This window comes from Mytilus edulis, chromosome 2 (assembly GCF_963676685.1).
Source record: "Mytilus edulis chromosome 2, xbMytEdul2.2, whole genome shotgun sequence".
Lineage (NCBI taxonomy): Eukaryota > Metazoa > Mollusca > Bivalvia > Mytilida > Mytilidae > Mytilus > Mytilus edulis.
The window spans coordinates 34377146-34394048 of NC_092345.1; the positions used below are offsets into that span (position 1 = coordinate 34377146).

The 16903-nt window shown below is 32.3% G+C and overlaps 2 protein-coding genes across 2 annotated transcripts; both read left to right on the forward strand.

Annotated features, from left to right (window-relative positions):
* Window positions 1-877: 877 nt before the first annotated feature.
* Window positions 878-9987, forward strand: LOC139512027 (flavin-containing monooxygenase 5-like). Its single transcript, XM_071299335.1, has 7 exons — window positions 878-1113; window positions 1609-1717; window positions 3879-4093; window positions 4547-4846; window positions 5880-6434; window positions 7577-7742; window positions 8384-9987. Exons 1-7 carry the CDS (start codon window positions 1111-1113, stop codon window positions 8647-8649), a joined length of 1614 nt encoding a protein of 537 aa, XP_071155436.1. The 5' UTR covers window positions 878-1110; the 3' UTR covers window positions 8650-9987.
* Window positions 9988-11436: 1449 nt separating this feature from the next.
* LOC139512028 (innexin unc-7-like) lies at window positions 11437-15791 on the forward strand. Its single transcript, XM_071299337.1, has 2 exons — window positions 11437-12555; window positions 15431-15791. Exons 1-2 carry the CDS (start codon window positions 11636-11638, stop codon window positions 15669-15671), a joined length of 1161 nt encoding a protein of 386 aa, XP_071155438.1. The 5' UTR covers window positions 11437-11635; the 3' UTR covers window positions 15672-15791.
* The last annotated feature ends 1112 nt before the right edge of the window (window positions 15792-16903 follow it).

The window sequence follows — 16903 nt, forward strand, 5'->3', positions numbered from 1 at the left end:
GACGAAAACTGGAATCAGAATTCAAAAGGCGTTACACAATGCATAGCCCCGTGAGGGTACATTTCCAAGACTGCCCTTCTCTTCTAATAAATGTTTGCATGTCGCAAGTCTGTCAGTTTGATTTTAGTTTATTTTTTTCATTCCTAGACTATACCGTTTTTTGATAAATTTATTAAATATTTTTTTTTCTTTTTTGGTACCTTTTGCGCCTGATTACAAAACGTACGAAAATTTGTCTTATCTATGACTTAGGACGAATCTTAGGATACTTTCGAGAACACCACCTATGCACCCATGCTTTGTAACTTTATTTGGGGTTTAATTAAGCAATTACTATATGAAGTATAAAGTATATTACATACACTAAGCATTTATTATTATATAATACTTCAGACGGTTGGCGCGGAAGTAAACCGGCTAAAAAAGTCTTGTCTACAAATTTAAAGATACATACTACAGCGTCCTATTCTGATGACATTTATATGAAATTATTTTAATAATCGTATGTATTTTAACTAGTTTTACATAGAAATTGTTTTACAGTCTCTCATAATTCTTAATAGAATGGTACTTGTAATTTTTATTTGTGTATTGTCTGTTTTATAGTGTGTATATACTCTGTATGTACTGTATATGTATGTATTGCAAGTAGTGAGACTTTAATAAAATATTAAATCTTGAAACTTTATAACCGAATAGTATGTTGACATGTTTTATACCGATATCTCCACGTAAGATTTAGTGATATAACTATTTGACGATAAGCGTTTATTAACTGTACTAATCAAAGAAAGTTTATCAACATTTTCATTCATTTTAATGAGGACAAAACTTTGAGGGCTCATATTTGTAGAAAATTCTCAAACTGATCTGATATTACCAGCACTCCTGTTTCAAAGGATATTGAGTGGATTTAAGAAGATAACAAACATAGTATTAAAACAATTTGGGCAGGAAAAAGTGACGATAAATTGAAATTTTGTTTTACTTTTTTCAGTCAAAAGTTGTGTTTCTGAACTTTTTTCGAGTAGAATATTTTAAGATATAAAAGCAATAAAAACGGAACCGAATAACTACCTACTTTGAGAATCAAGAATACCAATACTAATCATGGTATGTATGTTTATATCTTCTTTATCTTTTTACAACAAACAAATCATTCTATCAACCACAACATCAGAACAATAATAATAATTTGATACTATTAATGAGCCAAACGAGTGGCTGTTATAGCAAGAAAACAATTAATTTAATTAATACGTTCTGTGCTTCAATGTATTGTGCCTGCTGAGCATATCACTTTAGAATAAGCAATAAATATAAATTTTACTGACTTTTGTTTTCTTTTTTTTTATGTGTCTATATGTAAACTTTAAAAGTGGTGGGGAAAATAGTTTTGACCGTGAAGATAGATGTTTCACAATATTGCAGATTTTACTTGAGATTTTATTACATTTTGCATTGAAAGACAACCTTTACCGACGTAAATAGTTAGCTTGTGTTAGAATAAGAAAGCTTTTCGTTCATTAAAATTTTAGATTCTGGTTTCAGTTTACTTATTCGTTTTTTACAATAAATACTAAAAATTTGTCAAAATAATTTTTACAGACAAAACGAATAGCCGTGATTGGTGCCGGAGCCAGCGGACTTCCTGCTATAAAATGTTGTCTTGATGAGGGTCTGATTCCAGTCTGTTTTGAACTATCAGAGAACATAGGTTTGTTTTCATTTTTCATAAAACTTATTTGTAAGCCTTCACTGACAATGAACAAGCGCTTGTTTCATTAAGCCATTTCCGGCTATTTTCTCTATGTATTTATTTTATGTAATATCAACTCGTCACAGTCTATGTTGACTGTCATAACTGTTTATTGTTAAAGTATAACTCAGACCATTGGTTTTCTCTTTTCATGAATTTAAACAAGGTTCTTTATCTGCAACACGTGAGAACAGCCTCGGTTTTTGTTTACTGTTGCTTGTCTAATGGCCGTTTTTTGCCATGGCGTTGTCAGTTTGTCATCGACTCATGCCATTGAGTTAGGATATGTCTGTGATATTCCGCCTCTCTATTATGAGCAATAAAATCATATGAAATATATTTGCCGAACCCTTTGGGCGAAAAATATAAATGAATCTGCAATTGACTAAATAACTGTCACAATAGACATTTTATCCTGTAGTTCGATATTTTTATGTACAAATGAAGAATCAGAAATAAAGTTCATGTTATATCTGTATACTATACAAATATCATAATCTAATTCCATGCTTCTACAAATGTATTACGAGAAAAGGAAACGGTTATATCTAACTTACTGTTTCACATTAAGGTGCGTTGTCTTAGATACTGTTTGCATCCAAGCAACTCTATTTTGAAATACAAGAAGAAAGGAAAAAACAAAAATAACGTATCTTGTCAAAAAGTGATTTAATTGTTTCCATTCGAAACCAAAGAGAAAAAAATCCACCAGTCTCGTTTTTGTATCTGTTTTCACATACCATTTGAAACAATTTAAAATTTTCCTATATTGTACGTGTCGACACTGGAAGAAAAAATACTTAAATATAAAAAAGAAGATGTGGTATGATTGCCACTAAGACACCTATCCACAAAAGACCAAAATGATACAGACATTAACAACTATAGGTCACCGTACGGCCTTCAACAATGAGCAAAGCCCATACCGCATAGTCAGCTATAATAGGCCTCGATAAGACAATGTAAAACAATTCAAACGAGAAAATTGACGGCCTTATTTATGTAAATTTTTTTTACGAAATACAAATATGTAACACATAAACAAACGACAACCACTGAATTACAGGCTCCTGACTTGGGACAGGCACATACATAAATAATGTGGCGGGGTTAAACATGTTAGCGGGATCCCAACCCTCCCCCTAACCTGGGACAGTGGTATAACAGTACAACATAAGAACGAACTATAAAAATCAGTTGAAAAAGGCTTAACTCATCAGATGGACAAAACTACAAGTAGACGTGGCCGGGTACTTATACATCCCGACACAAAAAGACGCAATGAACAGATCTGAGAGTACTCGCAGTTATCTGACAGCTAGTTCAAAGCCACTAACAACTAATAAAAAATCATGCATCTAAGACTAAACAATCAATCCGTACACATCCAACATCCAATGGATTTAGCGTAAAGACGTCATAAACAGCCAGAGAAAAACATGACCTTGTGCAATGCCAAGTTACAGGTATCGACAGATTGTAGATCCATGAATATATATATAACATATTAGTAATATTTAGTTAGCTTTTAATTTACTGATCACAAAATCAATATTTATACCAATAAAACAATATTCAATGATCTTACTACAGTGTTGAATAGGTAACCTTTTAGAATAAGTTTATTTAAAGGAGCGACAAGTTTACATGGATCATTTTTAAATTTCCGGGCACGGTTAACAACATTTCCGTAAAAATGAGGATGTGCTATCCCGTTTGAAATAAGTTTTCTACAGGTACCACCAAACTTCAAAACCAAATCTTTATATCTATGGAAAAATTTAGTAAAGGTTTTAAGTAATTTATGGTAACGATATCCCTGGTTTAATAATTTACCAGTAATACATAGGTTGCGTTCGTTAAAATCAAAAACGTCACAACAGACACGGGCATAGCGAACAAGTTGTGAAATATAAACACCGTAAGATGGTGCTAAAGGAACATCACCATCTAAAAATGGAAAATTAACAATAGGGAACGAAAAATCGTCTCTTTTGTCGTAAATTTTAGTGTGGAGTTCATTTGAATGCATGTATATGGCATAACTTGTATTCATTGTTAATTCATAACTTACCGATTAGTTCAAACGTCTACTAAATGATAAATTCGTTAAATTTAGGTGGATTGTGGAATTATACACCCGAAGCACGAGATGGACGAGGTACGGTTATGAAATCTACGGTCATCAATGTCAGCAAGGAACTTATGGCTTTCAGCGACTTCCCTATTCCGAAAGAATTTCCAATGTTTATGCACAATACCCTCGTTCAGAAATACCTGGAAATGTATGCTGAACAGTTCAATCTTCTACGACACGTGCAGTTTCAGAAAGAGGTACTATGACATGCATATGATTACTTTCATTCTGAGGGATTTTCCTGCATTTGAAATATGATTTAGACCGAATTTATGGAATAAATGACAATAAGACATCGACCAAACACACACATAATGCTCCCAAAAAGATTTGACGCAACAGTCCACCTTTGTGTTTACAACATCTTTCATTATACTGAAAGAGAAAAGTCTATCACCAACTTTCTTATCTTAATATCACAGAAAAACAACATAATTTCAACACTTAAAATCTGTTTACCTTCTGCATGAAGAATTTTGTTAGTTATGCATGGTTTTCTTCAATAGGTAGTTTGGTTTGAACCTTCTCTTCATTATTGATAGGTAGTATGGTGTGAACCTTATATTCCTTAAAGATAAGTAGTTAGGTGTGAATTTTATCTTCCTTAATGATATGTATTTTGGTGTGAACCTTTTCTCTATTATATATAGGTAGTGTGGTGTGAACCAACCGTTGATTTTGAGAAAACAGGAAAATGGACACTTAAAATAAAAGATATTAAAAGCGGAATAATCACCAATGAAATATTTGATGGTGTTATGGCGGCTACAGGTCACCATGCAGTTCCACTTCTGCCTACTTTTGAGGGTCAGGACTTATTTAAAGGACGAACTCTACATGCTGTGATGTACAGAGACTCGTTAGAATTTTCTGGAAAACGTGTACTAATCATCGGTATAGGAAATTCTGGTGCCGATATTGCATGTGAACTCAGTCGTGTTAGTTCAAAGGTAAGACCTTCAACGGTAAGACCTTCAACCGAACATTGAGGATAGTAATACTTTTTTTTACTTTTCTGGAAAGGGAGCCAGAATCGGTTAGGCTCTCTTCCAAGTGAAATAAAGTCATCTTTATTTTCTACATGTCCTAGGAAACTGCAAAATTGCGGTATTTCTACTATAGAGCGTTGAAAGACTTTTCCGCTGTCATCTAAAAAACTAAAAATATCGTGAAAACAACACGTTATAAATTTCGTGCGTCCGAAACGCTTTTCTTGATTTACCTTCACCAGGAACGCTCAAAGCAGAAGATGTATAAGAACCAAAACAGTTGAAGAGCTATATGACCAAAAGAACCTTAAAAAATGGCAAATCCGTCTACGGTCAACTTTGCCTGAGGGAGTTTAACCCCAAGTTTCGTTTAATTTCCAAATTTATAAAAGAATAATTTAGAAAGGCTTTCTTGTAAACTCACCAATCATGTCCAAACTTTCTTATAACCTTCAATACTTCGACTTTACTTACTCCACAAAAGATTATAACATAACACGAACTATATTCAATGATAAAAGATCATCTGTAGGCATCGATGGAATTGCCACACCTCGTTTACAATAAATACAATATTTTAGCGCGTTTCTACTGCTTATTCATATTCTGATCATTATTTTTTTTAATGATTTTGTTTTTTGTTCAGTGTTCTAAATTAAAATCATTCCGAGGCTTACGTCAATGGCAATTGATCACAAATAAGCAATGAAGTTTACAATCTCCGGCGCAGAGCTCACATCCGTTCCGTACTTACTACGTATCACTACACTAAATATAACAATCTCCGGCGCAGAGCTCACATCCGTTCCGTACTTACTACGGATCACTACACTAAATATAACTTGTATTGTAGTGTACTAAGTATACGGAAAGGAAACGAGCGCTGTACGGAGATTGTGAAGTTTATAGTAGACTATACTGCATGTTGTCTAAAATATGTTTCTTTCTAATCATCTTTAAATTTTTCAAAGAATTTAAATTTGCATTTTCATAGGTCGTTCTAAGTACTAGAAGTGGAAGTTGGGTTATTCAGAGGATAGGAGATAAAGGGATGCCATTTGATATGCTTGGGACAACAAGAGCAGTTCAGTACTTCCAAAAATGTTTGCCTCTCTCATTATTGAACAGCTTAACAGAGAGGCAGATTAACGCACGATTTGATCATGAGAAATATGGGATAAAGCCAAATTATCCTCCAAGAGCACAGGACCCCTTAATTAGTGATGAATTTCATTTGAAAATAGCAAATGGGCTAGTTCAGATAAGACCAAATGTTAAACATTTCACCGAAACTAGAGTAGTCTTTGTTGACGGATCGGTGTATGATGATATAGACGTTGTAATATTTGCGACTGGATATAAAATAGGATTTCCTTATGTTGACAAAAAAGTTACGGAATCTAGAGATAACGTAGTGGACCTGTATAAATTTATTTTTCCGCCAAATTTAACTAAACCAACTTTCTGTGTTATTGGATGTGTCCAGCCGTTGGGATCAATTACTCCAGTATCCGAACTACAGAGCAGGGTTGCTACACGTGTTTTAAAGGTAAAGCTACTTCACTCCTCTCAAATCTTATGAAATATAACTACTATGTCGGAAAAATATGATGTGATGCTTAAAAGAAAACGGGATTTGTTACAAAATACTGTAAAGGAGTAGGTCCGGTAAGGGCCGATTTTGGCCTCAAATTTCAGGTTCATCTGACGAAAGATTTTGGACACTTTTTAACACTAAAGTGTCTATTTCAGTTGATTCAATTAGTTTATGTGAAAGATTTTTAACTGATTTAGTCATTAAAAACGCTCCGATTCAAGCTCAAATATGAAAAATCTATCAAATATGCCAAAAAATGTCACTTTTCAGATGGTTTTTGTCAAAAATGAAAATGGCCGCATCCGTGTTCATCCTCAACCTTTATATATGTTATGTATTATCATCAAATAAAACTTACATTTCAATATTTAGACGGAAAATGTCGAAAACTTACCTAAAATGCTTAAATTGTGAAGATTTCAGTAATCAAGTACCCGATATATGTGCACTGTATTATCAAAAACAGCCCATATTTATGTAGCAGAAGCATTCTTCTTTTCAATAAATAACTAAAAGTTTACATTTTAACAATTTTGTAAAACTGCTATATTTTGAGGCCAAAAATGGGTCTTACTGGACCTACTCCTTTTCAATACAGTAAAGCAAACTTCAACAAAAGCATAATTTAGATTATAAAATTTGGTAAATGTCAGATCTATGTTTTAGTTGCTATTTAGTGGCGCAGGAGCGAAATGGAAAACAGGGGCGAAGGGCTGGACTTCTTAAAACAACAAATAAAAAGTTGAACAAAAAACTCTGCGCGAAAGTCTAATAGTATAAATAGTTTGTTAGTTTTATCTTTCATTTCCTCTTTTATTTCCAATAACAAATTACCACCAAAATAAAAGTAAAAAATGCATAGTTTTGTAGAGAAATCAGGTTGTTATATATTAGTTTTCTCGTTAGAATTGTTTTAACATTTTGTATTTTGGGATCTTTTATAGCTTTATATGCGGTATGGGTTTTTCACAGAGTTTAAGGCCGTACCGTACGGTGACGTATAATTGATAACTTGCATGTAAATTGGTCTCTGGTGGAGAGCTGTTTTATTGCCAATCATACCATATCTTATTTTTATATGGTGTACATTATAGGGAGAAGTGCAATTGCCGACCAGCAAGCAGATGTGGGATGAAATCTACCAGAAAAGACAGGAACTAGCCAAGAATTATACTTATTCATTACGACACACTGTCATGGTGGAATTTATTGATTATCTCGATGAATTAGCAGAAATAATAGGTTGCAAACCTCGACTGTGTAAGTTTAGTTTTAATTATTAAAGTAAAAGTTTTCACTTTGACGAATTTTGATTAAAAGATCCATCAAAGCAGTTAAAACAATAAAGAAATCGGAAGACAGTTGGTAAAATATCTTCACTCTAAAATTGAGAATCGAAATTGGTAATGGTGTCAAACAGGCAACAACCCGACAAAAGAGCAGAACACAGCCGAAAGCCACCACTGGGTCTACACAGTGAGAACATCCTATACACGGAGTCGAGCTTCAACTGGCCCTAAACAATCATCCTATTACAAGTCATAAATGTAGTTAATCAAAAGTTGTTTTTTTTTGGGGGGGGGGGGGGGGAATTGAATAAATATTTTAATATTTGCTTTCAAGACTCATTTTTTTACATAAATAAGGCCGTTAGTTTTCTCGTTTGAATTGTTTTACATTGTCTTATCTGGGCCTATTATAGCTGACTATGCGGTATGGGCTTTGCTCATTGTTGAAGGCCGTACGGTGACCTATAGTTGTTAATGTCTGTGTCATTTTGGTCTTTTGTGGATAGTGGTCTCATTGGTAATCATACCACATCTTCTTTTTTATATTTACAAAATTGCCTAAAACGTTTTAATTTTTAATTTTCAAATTAAATGCATATTTTATATTTCAAGGTAAATTGTGGCTCACAGATCCCAGGTTGGCCTATGCCTGTACTTTTTATCCATGTGCAGCATACCAGTACCGTCTAATGGGACCACTTCCATGGAAAGGAGCTAGAGACGCCATCTTTACACAATGGGAGAGAACTCTTTTCCCATTGAAACACCGAACCATGAAAGATGCAAATGAAACGCATTCAAGATTTCAATATTTTGTAGTATTATGTGTCTCGGTTTTTGCTTTTCTGACATACATAATATTTTTAGGACATATGTAACCCTTTGTTTGATAGAATACAAATGCTTATGCTTTCCTTTTGATAATCTAAGACGATACTTTTTATTTGTCTACATCACTTAGTGATGAATAAATGATATGAATAAAGATAGGCAAATGTAAGTAAAGATATTCTAAAAAAAAAAAAAAAGAGGGCTGGGTGCGCGCAGATTGGAGGTAAATGTTCATGCTTAAGAGATGAAAATAAAACAGCTTACTTATTATAATAATTAATCTGTTTCTTACCTACTATGACTACGAATTATCATACTGGTTCGTGTTAGATATATATTTGTTTTAAATATATGATGTGTCATTCAGTTATATCTTTTTACGGAATTGTACAAGTGATGTCCGGAAACGCCTTTATTTTTTACTCAGACTCTCTCTCTCTTTTAAAAATATCGTAACGTAAGACGTGTTTTTATTTCTGAGCTAGTAGCAACCCCAAAACTAAAGCATTAAGACGAGGCCCATATCCTTACATTCGTCGGTTTTCGTGCCTCAGTTTTACGATTCGATATCACGTGAAATTGTAACATTAAGGATGACACGAACTTCCACAATAAAGTGCACAGGTAAATAAAAGAAAAAACTTGATAGAAATCTTGTTTTCATGATCCTTACAAAACAAATGTAATTATAAGTATTGAAAGCCTCTTTTAATTATTTTATAGGGTTGTAAAGAGTTGACCATTTGCAAATTTTTAGAATGAAGCGCTACGCTTCATACAAAAGTTTTTCGGTCAACGAATTTACACCTCAAAAAATTTACCAAAAATATTCAATTCTCAATTACAGTATCCAGGACATGTAGATATCATTGAAAAAAGCTCAAAATTATCTGCCTTTGGTGCAAAAATGCCATTTTTTGGCCTTAAAATTGAAATATCTTTTTTAACTCATCGGTGACCTATATTTTTTATTGTTGTTTTCGAATAAGCTGTACATAAACTAAATAATTTTAAAATTTAAGCGATTTCTGTGATTTAGTTCTTTTTTTATTTCGATATTACCGCTTTTTCTCCTATTAGTTCAACAGAAAAAAAGGACATTATCAAACATGTATGCTTCTTTCGAAGGCAGATTGTGAGCGTAAATGAAGGGTGACCCCATTTTTTATTTCATTTTTCTATATAGTATAAGATAAAGTTCATTTATAGAAAAATATAGCGAAATCCTATATTAAATAATAAAAAAAAAATGATTTAGACCCGCGAGCCCCCTTAATTAACGACATGCTTTTGACATTATCAATTTAAATTAAAGTTGATATGGTTGCAAAAAGATGTATATTAAAATTTTATAATAACTTTTTAAACTATCATCAGTCTATGGTACGATTACTTCTGCGGAAACGTGTTCCGTAATTATGAAGATATATTCTTAATGTGTTAAGCATAGATGTACTTTTAATAGTAACTGTTGTTATTTTTATCTTTTCTATTGGTGTTTAATTAATTTAAATATATCCTTGTTTATTGACATTAGTTTTACAAAAGTAATTAATTAAATATATAAATTCTTGGAAATGGAGACTAATTATGCCAAATATATCGTACCATTATTTGTTGCAACATGTTAACATTTCTGGAAATATAAAAACGATAATTAAACAAACATGATGTTGTTTTCATGTTATTTACGGATGTCAAAGTCCACACATCTACAAACAATTAATAAAAGTACGATAGTTTATGCGTCAGATGTGAGAATGAATACACCATAGAATACAATTTAAAGAATGCATTCACGTTGCTGAGTTTATTAGTACAACGTTCTCTATTTTTTCTTCAAAATCCTTCGTAATAAGAAAAGACAACTCACCATGTACATGATGTACTTGCATAATTACAGTCGCTATTCTGTTGTAATTCGACAATAACCTTTTCTTGTGAGTATATTAACCTCTCTTGCAAGATCTTGCAACATATATTATATTCAAACAAAATACATTTTCCCACACAAAACAAGCTTGCTTACAATTACAATAATTAGTAAAGTATACAAGATAAAAGATGAACTCGCGTTATCTTAACTTTATATCACGAGATTTCTAAAACAATCATATTCTTTTGTTTCTCCTTTGTATATAAAAATGTAGCTTGTCATCTTGTTACAAGATATTCTTTTATACTGCATCTTGTTTGCAGCAAAGGTGTCTGTAAGGGCGTCAACAATTAGTTTTCTTTTCTTTCGTGCACTTTTATGTGTTACTTTTAAGATTTTTGTCTGAACGAAGCTGTTCTTTTCTTGCTTAGCGTCGTAAGTATTAAGTTTGGTTGGTTTTTATATGTTTTTTGGGGTGTTTTTTTTTTATTTTGCCATTCGTTTTTGTAACATATTTTTATTATGTTTTTCATTATAACGTGAATAGTTACAATTATTACTTTCCATTTAAAAAACAAATTCACAAGTTCACATAATACAATGATGTATATGATTATCTATTTTGTTATAATTGGGAACAATTGTTAAAAGACCAGTAGGAATTTACAATACGCAGTTGACAATTTGATGAAGTTATATCATAATCAATATTTTTTTAACTATCAAATTGTCGACTCAAATCTAAATGAATGATAAGTTCAAATAAAAATAAACTAGAAATCACAATGGCATAATTCCCGAAAATTTATCGGATTAATAATGTAAAAGGAGAACCTAAAGATTCCAAGAAAGTTTCTTTAAAATTAGGTTATTGTTATTATTAGGATTTTGTTTTCCGTATATGCAAACTTTTAAATTTAATTCTTGAAAAAGAAAAAAAAAGAGAAATCTATTGAATTCAATTGTACTGCTCTTCAAGTTACTTTTCAACTTCGTAATTAGGCCTTCGAACAAAGGCCTTTTTAACTTTTATTCGAAAGTCACCGACAAGTTCCTTCGAAGACGAAGCGCACGTAGCGAACATAAATTGCAATGTTTATTTACATGCTATTTTGTTTTAAATCATATTTCAGATTTAACTGACATTGTTCTGGAAGATGATTTCAAAATATTTCAAACCAGTTATCAACTACAGTAGTTGGGCCGACAGATTTAGCAGTATATGGACATTTCTTGCCTTTATAATAATTGCGCTTGTTGCAGCATGGCGTCACCACGTCGGACCAAATGTGTCATGCTACTTACCATATGGACTGAGATATCAGCCGAATTTTACATCAGAAATGTCCAAGTATATACACGATAGGTGTTGGTCCGCTCGACAATTGACAGTATACTATCCAGAACACCGATACGAGTACGCCGTTGTTTCTGACGAATATTATAATCGAAGGAAAGATAGCAGACGTACACTTTACCAGTGGTTACCTGTCATTATTGCTTGCCAGGCCTTGTTCTTTAGGTTACCAGATGTGCTTTTGCGAGTATTTGATTCACTGTTTGGATATGGCTCCTCAAAGATAGTAGGACTTGTACGTGGATATAAATCCTTGTCCGCCATTGACAGGACAGCGTTGGCAAGAGAATTGGCAAATTATTTTAACGTTATATTTGCATCACGGACATTAAAGAAGATTGGGATATTAGCTGTTGTAATCATTTTTGTGAAAATTTTGTTTTTTGCCAATGCCTTAACTCAACTTATTCTTCTCGACGGATATTTATCTCCCACGAATGAATCTTCTTATGGACAGCATATTGTTGATGGCATTATCAGCAGGAACTATTCCGAAATAGATCCCTCACCATCGTTTCCACGTGAAGTTTATTGCTATGTCAATCTCCATCGGTTCATTCCCAACTTGAACCATACGTTGCAATGTTCAGTACCTGTCAATGAATTCAATGAGCAAATATGTTTCTTCATGTGGGTCTGGTTACTGGTAGTTTGTGTAGCAGCTGCTCTCAGTCTTGTTGTCTTTATTATCAAGGGATTCGTACCTATTTTCAGAGAACGGTAAGAAGTTTATAAATATATTTATTGCTTTTTGACACAGTGACTATTTGTATATGTGTTTAAATTTCTTTATATATACTGTATGACTGTGTAGTAAGCTTGTTCAAGTATTTCAGCGATTTAAATTCAACAATAGCGGCAAATTGTTCTGCCATTTTGACGTCCTGAAAATAACGACCATGTTTGATGACTAAAACAGAGAAAAAGCTGAACGGGTCCATATAAAACTTATCAATTCAAAACGGTTTGCCTAATCTATATCTTATTTCAAATATAACAATGTTAAAGAGCTCTGTAACTCGAATGTAAAACCTTTTAAAGAAAATGTTCAATGAACAAATAAAGTTAATGCAACAATAATATATTGAGTTAGTTCCCTTTGTATATTTGTAGTTTTAGTTGAAGAGTTATAATGCAAAAGAAAACATAGAACCCTACTTGCAACGTCTGATTTTATCCAAATTTGGATTGCTGTTGAAAATCATAGTGGTATTTTTTATAACATTGTCCAATGTCTAGCTTATTTCGGAAATTAAATACGATCGAAATACGAAAATATTTCAGAAATTCATGTTTTACCGATTATGGCTTATTTGAATACACTCGAAACGGTAAAATAAAAATCATCACCTGCTTTTTACGTTTCGGATTGTCCATAAAATCATTTTGCTTTCAAATAATATTAAAAACGCAGTTATGGTTTGAGTCTTATAAATCAGTTGTTGAAAGATGAGTTGTTTTTATATTAAAGTATATTTGTTTATTTGGTCAAAGTTTTCCCCCTGCTGATAATTTTACAATTTAATTCGTTTGAAATATATTCCAAATTTCTGAGCCAAAAATATTACTTTTGTTCAGGGCACCAGAAAACGAAAACTCTCCACAACAAAATTACAATGAAATAAAAATAAATAAACATGACTTTGACTATTTTTCTGTTGATAAAATCCAACCAGAAACGACCCCCACAATATGTTTTCTGTTTCATATGAAATATTAAGTGAACAATCAAAAGTTTACTTCGGCTAGTATGCACTGTGAAAATATACTTGTTAACCTGTTTCTGTCCTCCCGGTCCCTCAGGAATATGTTTGTACATAATTTATTTAAAATACAAGCAGCGGTTAAATAAATGAACAAAAACTCAAAGTATATCATGTATGTTTACAAACCAGATAGCATTCATTTTGATGAATGTTTTGCATGTCATTGTTCGGTGTTTAAACACAATGTTAAAGTCATTAGAAACCTCAAATTTAAAAAAAATGCATATGTTTTTTTTATAACTACCTAGATAATTTTCATTATACAACTTACATTTATGTACATATACTTTTTTTCTGAGGAAAATTCTTTAATTTGTCCACATTTAAAAGAAGTTTACTTATTTGTAATTACTTCCTTTCAATTCGCCGACATATTTTCCGTATGCATAGTGACCTGAGCGTAACCCTCCTCGTAAAAATCCGGTGGTCGCAATACGCATGGATCTGTCATTAAAATAAACAATTCTCTGATTGTACATGTTAAACACGTGCCCAATACCCTTGCTTTTTGTTATTTGTTTACTATAAGGTGACAATCGGTAAACTTCGGCTTCAAAACACGGCATTTAATGAGCAGCCATATTTGTTAAATCATAACAGAAAGAGAGAAAAAAATTGACGATTCAGTGACGGATCCAGCCATTTTAAAAAGGGGGGAGGTTCCCAACCCAGAGTAAAAAGGGGGGGGGGGGAGTTCCAACTATATGCTCCCATTCAAACGCATTGATCGGCCAAAAAAGGGGGACTCCCCCCCCCCTGGATCCGCCACTGCGATTATACGTTCTATTTGCGTAAAAAATGAGAAAATCGCGTACAGAGGACTAAGTTTATGATATATACATGCATTGGTAAAAGAATTGGATAAACCTTTTTTTTCACCACTCCCTCGTTTCATACGACTTTAACATAATGTTTGCCTGTACAGTCTTCTAGAAAATCATTAGAAATAACAAATGCGATGGAACTTTTTTGTTTTAATGTGTTCTACTTTCAAGTATGTTCTTTTTTGACCGTGCCCGATTACGTGATGTTACGTCTTGCAACGTCATACAAAATCTAACCAAATTATTTTGCAAAGAATTCCGCTCAAGCCAGTACTAAGGGTCGTCTTAAACGTGCAGTGAGGTGAGAATTTTTGTAGCTCCGTGTTGATAGCCGCCTGACTGTGATTTTGAGCCATAAAAGCGCTGTTTTTTTGCTTTTTTGTTGCTGTGCATGTATTGATTTTGTGTCAATGATATATTACCACATATCCTTTGTTTTTCTATCAATTTAAAGCCATGTATCATCTGATACGTCATTTTCCCTCTCTCGAAATTAAATTGTTATCGAGAGAGTCTTTCGTCTAAAAACTGGAAAATCTTAACATCTCGAATGAAAAATCTCTGATTCTGCTTGATGCGATGGTTCAATCTTTCTTTGTTTGTTTGTATTGAAGCACAGCATACATACATGTATATATAAATATAATATATTTGGGCATATTTTATCATGTTTGTTTATCGTGTCAACATTAAGATTTTATCTACTTTATTTCAGATTCATACATACATGTATATAGATAAATATACATTTGGGCATGTTTTATCATGTTTGTTTATCGTGACAACATTAAGATTTTATCTACTTTATTTCAGATTCATACATACATGTATATATAAATATATATTTGGGCATGTTTTATCATGTTTGTTTATCGTGACAACATTAAGATTTTATCTACTTTATTTCAGATTCATACATACATGTATATATAAATATACATTTGGGCATATTTTATCATGTTTGTTTATCGTGTCAACATTAAGATGATATCTACTTTATTTCAGATTCATACTTAAATACCTGAAGATGGCCAGTCTTGCACCATCTAAGACTCAAACGGCAACATTCACCAATTCAGTCATTGGACAAGATGGAATCCTTCTTTTAAAACTGATCAGGGAAGTCTCGTCTGATATTCTCGTACGAGACATAGTTGTCAAAATCTGGTACCTTCATTATATAGAACCTAGGAGCAAGGATCAGAGTGTTCAATATCCTGATAAATCTACCGGTTACAAAGTTTAAACGAGATTTGAGTTGGCGTCATTGATTTGACTGGAAGTGCTTACTTTAATTTATGCATTTTTCATTGTATAGTGTGTTTGTGTATGTGTAGGATTTTTTTTTTAGAGAAAACTGTCATTATAATAAGTTTGATGTTGCTTGATTTAAATAATAAAAAATAAAGTACACTTACTTTTTCGGGAGATTTCTCTATTCTTTATGAATAAATGCTTGCGAATATTTGTGAAGGTTTATCAAATAAATTTGAAAGGAAAAAGATGACACATAACATAGGGGAGTAACAATGCAACCAAAAGGGAATTAAACGATTTCAATTGAAATAAAGGTTCCAAAAGGTCTATTTTAATATGCAGGTAATATTTGCCACTAAAAGTTTCAGCACGTTGATAATACGACAATCATTATTATGATTCATGTAGAATTAGGGAAATATAAAGGTATGATTGACAATGAGGAAACTATCTATACATCTAAGACCAAAGCACATGAGTATTACTGTATACACAACTACAGGCCAACGTACGGCATTCAACAAACGAGAGAGAAAAAATATGATGTTAAAATAGATCATAAGTATATATTTTTTGAGACAGAATTTTCTTATAATTTGGTAAAAGGAAGATTTTACTATGCTCTTTTCAAAAATTTAATTAAAAATGTATGGGTCACCGTGCTATTTTTCAAGCTATGAGTCGTTGAAAATTGCCAAAATTTGGTTAGTTTGTTCATGAAAAAACACATTAGTGTGCATACAAAAAATTCTATGAGATAGAATTTTGAAATAAATTGTAGGAAGATAGGTTTCATAATATGTTTTCAGAAAATAAAAAGAAATTTAACATGGTGTCACCGAATTTGTTTTCTTGCTACAAGTAATAATAAAAAAAAATCCCCAATTGGTCCAGTATAAATTTTGTACTAAAAGAGTTTTCTCCCCTTAAATGGCTCATTTGAAAAAAAATGTTTCTAAAACAAAAAAAATGATATTTGTTAAAACATTTTGTATAATACAATGAATAAACAAGTTTTCTTTATATAGAAAAAAAACAGTCTAACCATTGAATTGCAAATCTGTCTCCAAATTTGCAGATTTAGGCAAATAACTTAGTCTAGACCAATTTTGTACTGTGATTGTACAATCCAAGATGGCGGTAAACCATGTATCTACCTTAAGTAAGCTTTACGAGGTCTTGGGGATAGGTAAAACAATTGAAAAGAAAGTTAGACCAATA